The sequence below is a fragment of the Strigops habroptila genome, chromosome Z, assembly GCF_004027225.2.
Source record: "Strigops habroptila isolate Jane chromosome Z, bStrHab1.2.pri, whole genome shotgun sequence".
In the NCBI taxonomy this organism is placed as follows: Eukaryota; Metazoa; Chordata; class Aves; order Psittaciformes; family Psittacidae; genus Strigops; species Strigops habroptila.
Genome location: NC_044302.2, coordinates 71,281,974 through 71,290,492, shown reverse-complemented (window position 1 = coordinate 71,290,492; position 8,519 = coordinate 71,281,974). Strand labels below are relative to the sequence as shown.

General features: G+C 34.9%; 1 protein-coding gene across 50 annotated transcripts in view; it reads right to left on the bottom strand.

Annotated features, from left to right (window-relative positions):
- Positions 1 to 8,519, bottom strand: part of PTPRD (protein tyrosine phosphatase receptor type D) — a 1,245,299-nt gene that overhangs the window by 142,100 nt on the left and 1,094,680 nt on the right. For 32 of the 50 annotated variants that reach the window (XM_030512143.1, XM_030512142.1, XM_030512141.1 and 29 more), the window contains 4 exons: positions 4,000 to 4,188; positions 2,698 to 2,706; positions 1,950 to 1,967; positions 28 to 138 (listed from right to left, as the gene is read on the bottom strand). In XM_030512143.1, the coding sequence (XP_030368003.1) occupies positions 28 to 138; positions 1,950 to 1,967; positions 2,698 to 2,706; positions 4,000 to 4,188 (327 nt within the window). The remainder of the gene's footprint in view (positions 1 to 27; positions 139 to 1,949; positions 1,968 to 2,697; positions 2,707 to 3,999; positions 4,189 to 8,519) is intronic. The other 18 variants (XM_030512189.1, XM_030512156.1, XM_030512170.1 and 15 more) reach the window with 2 other exon arrangements.

Here is an 8,519-nt window from a genome sequence, read left to right as displayed (position 1 = left end):
TGGATGCCAGGGTTATGTCATTCCTACCTCTGACATATAGATTGGCAGGGGCAGAATAGCGTGTACCCGCACTGTTGGTTGCAACACACTCATATTTGCCTTGGTCAGATTCTTCACTCAGTTCAATTTGGAGGGCACCTGTATGAATATAAAATACATTGCCAAAGAGATGGTCAGAGAAGGCTTTTTATATCCGTAACAATACACCGCTTAACAATATGAAAAGCTTGTATGCGAAGGTCCACTCAACGTCGGGTCACTTTCTTGCTAAGGTGCACAGACAGAAAATGATGCAATGAAAAAAACAAAGAGATTATTTTTTTCACATCATCAGTGCTAGCACAAGAAAACAATTTGCATTTGGCAAAAACCCCCTCTCTAAACAATACTCTTTCCTAAACCATTAAAATGAAGATGGGTGAGACTGCTTCAAGGAATAATGGCTTTTGAATAAAATAAAAGAGATTAAGTACTTGGGTCATTTTATTTATTTATTTATTTTTTAATTTTTATTTCACTGTTTCAATCTAGTAACAAAAGTAACACAAAAGGTGGTACTCGTAAAAAAGGCAGCACAGGCTTCAAGAAGTCTTCTGCTGAAGAAAGACAAAAATGTGCAGCAAGAACAAAAAGGCTGCTTGAAGTGAAAAAAAAAAAGAAACTGAATTAGTCACTTATAATTATCAAAATATTCTTTTAAAGAAACAAAACTCCCTTAAGACATGCAGATTGGTAAGAAAAGAAAGACAGTTTTCCGCAACTTACAATCTTAAAGTACGTTTGCTGAAAAACAAAGAGCAGTTGAATTAGAAGACAAAAAAGTTAAAAAGCATGGTCTACGTCAACAATGAAGAACCAACCAACCACTGCTGAGGACCACAGGAGGGCCCCCCCCAAGACACCCATCAAAATCCACTAGTGGGATTAGCAGTGTGGTGTCACAAAACCCAAGAAAAATACAAAACAAGAATTACAAAAGAAGGAAACATTTTTGCCAGAGTATCAAAAACCAACAATACCACATACCACCAAGAATAATAATCATTAACCTTTCATTTCCATATCCTGTAAATTAGAAGATCCAAAAATCCAGACGTGACAGAATTCCAAGAAAAAGAAAACAAAAAACAAAAAACAAAAAACAAAAAACAAAAAAAAAAATAAAGGAAAAAAAACCATTGCTGTAATTTTTTAGGGGGGGACGACACATAATTTTCAACTTTATGAAGTTAAAAGAAAAAAAGGATTGGAGAAGAACAAAAATAAAAACCTTTTATGAAAGATAAGACAAAAAGAAGAAAAAGAAGATAGTCCATGTTGTCTTCTGCATGTCTGCTACTGTTCTCCAGACCATCTTGGCTTTGGTCCAGGACAAGAACAGCTAAGGAAGAAAAAAAATGATCTTTTTTTGCTCCAGTTGGACGAAAAAAAGAGGAAGGAAAAAAAAAAGGAAGAAAAAGAAGAAGAAGAAAAAGAAGAAAACGAAGAAGAAAAAGAAAAAAGAGGGACAAATGGTACGCTGTGACTGGGCTATGGCCAGAAGACCTGGATATGCTTTCTTTGAAGCATATCACGAAGCAAATTATTGTTGTTTGTGGGTTTTGTGTTTTTGGTTTGTTTTTTTTTTTTTTTTGTTGCTGTTGTTTTTGGGTTTTTTTAATGAACAAACAAAAAAAGGAAAGGAAAAGGGAGTGTGCAGAAAGAAAGGTCACAATATGAGAGCCACTGATCATAACCAAACAGGACAAAGGAGAAAAAAAAATCAGATGATGGACATTTCTGTGGGTTGTTTGGTGTTTTTTTTTTTTTTTTTTGGTGTGTGGTTTGCCTTTTTTTTTTCTTGAAAAAAAAAAAAAAAACAAACAACAACCCATAACAAAGATGAAAGGGATGAAAGGACAGAAAGAATGAGTAAGATCATTCTGTGAACGTTAGTTCAGCACTCTTACCTCTTATTGGTGTACCACCTGGGTGGATAATATGAATGCAAATAAGATTAGAAAGAAGAAGCATTAGTACGAGAAGAAGGAGGCTAGGGCTTTGGAAGAAGAATCAAATTAGATTTACAGAACTAAATAAGGTCTTAAGAGAAACTCGAATTACTATACTGTTAAAACAGGAATATATTAGATAGTATTATCAGGTTATAAAAGCAAGTTGCATTGTACCACAAAGGGCAAAAAGTCTACAATTGGCTGCATTGCCATTCTCAGAGTAGCATCTGAGTTCTTAGATGTTTGATTATATAGGGTTAGATATATATAAAATATGCCTCAAATACTTAAAGAAAACTTTACAATACTGTACTTATGACATAGTTTAGGAAAATATTGGAAATTCTATTTAAATATATATATAAATCTATATATATATAAAAAGAGGATACACGGAAGGCTATCTCAGAACAAACACTGTAGTTTAGGCTGGATTATGGCATTTACTGTTCTACAGCTATGTGATAACGTGTACTGTTTCCTTTAGGTGTTGCTATGACTGATAAGACAACATTTCTGTGGACGTGTGCGTGTGCGCCAATATAGGGATCTGGTGACTACACTGACTGTTAGTAAAATGCATGCCATGCATTTTAAGAATAATAATAGTAATAATATAATAATAATCATCATCATCATAATAATAATATTCTGAATACGAAAATTAGTGGGGGTGAAGTGCGCTTCAGAACTAAGCACTTACCAATAGATTCTGGAGATTTAAATACGGAGAGAAGAAAGACAGCATAAAAATATTATTATATTCCTTATAATTTGGTACAAAATTTTCAGTTAAAGCTTTATATACTAAATCATCTATGTCACATGTGAGAAATTAATTCTTAATTTACATTAACAGAAGGTTAATTTACACAATTCTGCTGACAACAAGCAAAAAGTCAGTTAACAAGACGATTTAACATCACAGGACAGGTCAAAAGCTGAGAATTCTGGGAAGACACGTGATTAAACAACTTAGATTCTACAATGTTATCTACTACAATTGCCAAAGAAAAAATCTCATTATGTCCGAATCATTTTATTTAGGGATAAGCTTTAAACTATAAATTTAGAATTGTTCGGGTTTTTTATATCTACAAAGAGCAAAAGAATAAACTAGGGCAGGAGGAGAGTGAAAGAACTGCTAGGGAGGTGCAAGGGGCAAAGAGAGAGAGAGCAGCAAAAGCTGGATTCTACACCAAAAGCAGACTTCTGTAGATCCAGAAAATGTAGGATTCATAAAGCTTTAGCATGGGCGCACACTACTGTGGCTAAATCTGTTGGAAAAATGCTCAGCCAGTGAAAAAACTTTATTCCACAGATTACCCAAGGATTCTTTTCAGGGTTTTGGGTTTTGGGTTGTTTTTTTTTTGTTGTTTTTTTGTTTTTTTAATTTTGGTTTGGTATAGTTTAATTTTCTTTTTAAAGTATAATTGTGCATGGGAAAAAGTATTGTGTTTTATGTATTTGTGAGAGGAAAGAAGATGTGTCCAAACTGGCTAATCTTTGGTGGAGTCAAATGTGGAAAAGACAGCACAAAACACATTTTAAATTTTAATTGAAGTGTCTAATGCAGGTTTTGGTTTTGATGAATATAACCATTGGTACTCCTTGCAATTTCTGAATGAAGTCCAATGTTGAAATAAATTTCTTAAAAAAAAAAAAAAAAAAGGAAAGAAGAAAGAAAGAGGAGAAAATGGATCCATCAATTACTGCAAAAAGCAGTAAAGAAAAAAATTATCAAAAAGTACAGTCACAGCAGTGAGCAATGTGGAGTAAACAGAAGCTGCAAAACACACAGAGACGGACTCTAGAGAAAGCTATGACAACATCACAGACATGGACAACACAGTTAGACAGAAAAGAGAGGAGGAAGAGAAATTATTACCTATAAATAAAAAAACAGAAGGAAAGGAAAAAAAAAAAAAAGGGAAGAGAAAGAAAAGAAAGAAAAGGTGAGAGAGAACAACTCTGGGCGTTAGTGGAAATAGTAACAAGACCCTACCTGAGCGTAACTGCTTGATGCGGCCATTGTTGTTACTTGTGTCAACAGGTAGGAAATCTTTGAACCAAGTTATTTCAGGATCAGGATTGCCACTGGCTGCACATAGCATGGTAGCTGTTCGAGTTCGTTCAACAACCTTCAGCTGTGGGCCCATATCAATGGTGGGGAAACCTCGGGGAATTTGATCCTCTGCAAAAGAAATTGATGATTTGAAGAATTTCACATTAGTTACGTAGTAACTCATGAAAGCCCCAATTGCCACTCTACTTAATGTTCAACGGTACCCAAATTGTTTGTACACTGCTGCAAAACTAGATACTCAGGCAGTATTTTTTGTAACTTACAGTGATCAAAATGCTGATACAAAATAGAAAATTCATAATAAAGAAGCTACAAACTTTATACTTACTTATTAAATTGGCAGAGATACTGTATGGTGACTTCCACGGACAGCAATTCCACCACTTCCCTGGGAAGCCTGTTCCAACGGCTGGCTACCTTTTTGGAGAATGATTTTTTCCTAATATCCAGTCTCAACCTTCCCTGGCACAGCTGGAGGCCATTACCTCTTGTCTTGTTACTTGGGAGGACAGGCCAGCCACCTCCTCACTCCATCTTCCTTTCAGGCAGTTGCAGAGAGTGATAAGGTCTCCCCTAGCCTTCTCTTTTCCAGACTAAACAATCCCAGTTCCCTCAGCCGCAGATGAGGCCCTTAGTGACACGGTTTAGTGGTGGACTTGTCAGTCCTGGAGTAACTGTTGGACTTCACCTTAAAGGTCTTTTCCAACCTAGTTGATTCTATCATTCTATGCAGCACATAATCATTGGACTTCCTCTGTGGTACTTTACAACACTGATGTTGCCATGCTTGTGAAAGTCCTCACTATTTTATGTGAAATATTTAATTACCATGCCTATCGACAACAGAGGAAAAAACCTTTCTTTACACAAGACAACTACATAAGGAAGTGTGATCACAGAGTATATGATTCAGCCAGGACCTCAGGAGACCCAAGTTATATTTCTTGTTTTTATCATTACTACCTATGTGCTGTTGGTCTTCACATTTAACATCCCTGTGCTTCAATTGTCCATCTGTAAGATGGGTATGACAGCCCTTTACTGCTATAGGGAAGTGTGAGGATGAATCCATTGTAACATTACAAAGCACTGAGAAAGTCTAAACATTGGAGTTATGCAGATATCAAAGCTAAAGTGACATGAATGGATACAACTGTGTCAACTAAAACACTCAGACATGGTCAAAAGCCCTCACCCTAGTGCAGTCAATAGCAAAATACTAAGAAATGCTGATGAACAAAAGCAATTCACCTTCTCAAGATGATACATGCTAGCAAGTAACACTGGAAGCACAGTGGGATCAAACAATTTCTCAGAAATCAAATTAGCAAATCAAATAATCTATTTGAATTACATCATCTTGCTCTTCATTTCCATTAAAATGGAAAAAAAAAAAGAATTTTTATTGCAAAATAATTGTTACTATTTCTGTTCAAAAAGGACAAGCAAAAAAAAGAATCGAAAGAGGATCAATACTCACTGTAAAACACATATCCTATTAAATGTCTTGATTGGTGGTTACTGACATGCAATTGATTAAGGGATAAAATTAACTTAGAAGAAATTGGTCAGTATCAACAATCTTTCATGAAAAATGTGTCATATTTTCAAATACGGAAGTCTTCAGACTTTTCAGAAAAATGCATAGCAAGAAAATACATCATATAAATCTTCACAGCTCCTAGGGTCTACTATTGCCCATGAGCTACTTAATTGTTTGCAATACAAATGCACATAGATACTAGGTAGAGTAAACAAAATTCTCTAATAAGTTTGCAAAACTCTTACAAGCTAGTATTTCTACCAATGAGTGGTTAAGTATCAAATTCTTCACTAGCTATAGGCTTGTACCAGAGAAAGGTATGTTTCATGTATGATTTTATTTTTTTTACTTTGGGAGTAACTGACAAGATTTGTCTTGTGACACAGAACAGGATTTTTATGACCTGACCTTTCCGTTCCTACTTGGCTCATACAGAAAACCCTGGAGTCCCTTTTGCAAATACATAACTGTACAACAAAGATAATCTATTTTGAATACTAATAGGATGGAGTAGCAAAGAGCTTTCCTTTCTTATTTTTAATAAGGGTAATTAAATTCCATCCATCCCCCTTATGCACAGAATCTCTTTGAATGAATGCTGTTCATGAAATTTTCATGAGAAACATCACAATGTAACAGATTCAAATAGCCAGAACTGTTATATTTTTGACAGTTGTGGCTTGTTTCCAATCTGGTTTTCAGGTATTTGGCAATAAAACCCAATATTTGACATCAAAGGGACCAGGGAAATAATGAAATTTCTCACTGGAGTGCTTATCACAGTGGATTTAGTTTTTAAAATGTTAATTGGTTTTTTTTTTCTATGTTTATTAGTGATTTGTACAAAACTGTCTTTATACTTTGATGATGCCAAGTTTGACAGATCATCAAACACACTCTGCAAGACAGCTGTGCATCAAATCAGTGAACAACTGCATATCAGTCACAGTAAGAGAAAAGTAAGTATTAGAAAATTTTGATATGTTGGTAACTCTATAATTTTATATGAGATGAAAAAATAATTTTTTTACTCCATATTTATATGCTCAATAGGTTCTAAACCACAGTATATAACACTGTTCCCTATTAATATTCAGTTCTAGCGAATTAGCTTTTAATTCATCAACAATTTAAATCAGACTTGACCTTCTCAAAGCCATTTGGTACTGTCATTTTGAGAGGCCATTAAAGAGCAGATTTCTCTGTCCTTGTGCTTGGTGAGTCATACATGTAATATGTATTTTGCTTAGGATGACAGATACAAGAGATTTAGAAATAGAGCACACTCTTTGAATTTGTTAGGTGTCTTAACAGCATTGCATTCTGTTACTGGCATTAAGAGAATGCTTTTGGTACTGTGCTAGTATCATTTCCAATCCTGGAATTGGAATTTCTCTTGCTGGAAGAGCTCTACAAAAGCTATTTTTCACCAAATGTGTAATCTGAACAACAGAGGGGCAACTACAAAGACTGGTTACCACATGAACCCTTAAGAAAGAATGATATGAAATGGCCTTGCCTCGTTTCCCATCACGGTTGTTTAGAAAGATTCTAAGATTTAGAAATCTTAGGATTTCTAAACTGTCTCTCTGTGTATTCAATCTGTTTGACATTGCTTATCTGTAAACAATATCCGTAAGATTCCTACTTCTGCTTCCAGTTTTGTCAGTGGTAATTGCTTCCCTTCCAAGCAACACATATGGAAAAAGCACAATAACCTCTACATTCAGATTTCAGTATACCTACGCATTATCCAACACATACTTTACACATGTTGCTGCACCTGTCTGACAGGTGAGCCTATGCTCACAAATGTAGAGACTTGAACTCAGATTTTACATGTTAACAGTAACTTTGATGGAGTGGTAACCTGGAAACAGCAACCAGTTAAATTATGCTCTACTAACAAGAAACCATACTTACCTTTAATAGTACGTACAAAAAAACCCACCTTGTAGCTGTGCCACAAGTATGTATCATAAACCCTTCTGCTCATCCTTTAACTGTTTTCTCTTATCTCAAATGAAAAAAGTGTGATTCTTTCAGAAGATTTCAGAAACTTTCCAAGCTACGTCTGAAGGTATACTGTCAAGTCTGTGTATATACGAAAGCTGAATCCAAAGAAGGAAGAGGATTCCAGACAAATCCAGTACAAAGGATTTGACTTTTCATGATAAACCTACTCAGCTGTACAACACAGCTAAACAGAAAGAAAAACAGTGATCTTCAATATTTCTGTTAAGGATTTCCTTCCACATTAACTATTTGCACCATTGAAACTCCTATGTTCCAGAATACCCATATTAAACTGTAGTTAAATCTCTATAATCTGCCTGAAATACATATTCAAAGTGTTTCACTGTTACTCTTAAAAAATACTGTCCTATGTGAACCAATTATTCTCATTGTGGAAATGGAAGGTGGTTCTCTCCATTCTATTCAGGAAGAAAAAAAAATCTTTTTCAAGATTCACTGACAGCTTTGCCACAGGCAAATTTTAGTCATTCTGTAGCTCACAGAATAAAAAGGCACACATGGAGTATTCCCAGAATACACTATACATACTGAAGATAAACTGCCACAATAAAGTTTATTATTTCAAAGAACTGTGTAAATAAAGCTTTTATTTTCACTATTCCAGATGGCAGCAGCATATAATTTGCACTGTTTTGACATCATGACCGTTATTATTCAAAATCATTCTTCCTGCAACTGAACTGAATGCAGGATTGAGAACAGTAAAATCAAAGAGAGTATGGGAGGGAGTAAAATCAACATTTTGCAGCAGAGTTGGTATTCTGTACTCTTATTGAAGAACCATGCATGTGAATAAATTGAAAAATAAAGCCAAAGCCACTTCTAATTATACCTAAAAGACTAATTTGGTTTTAAAAGA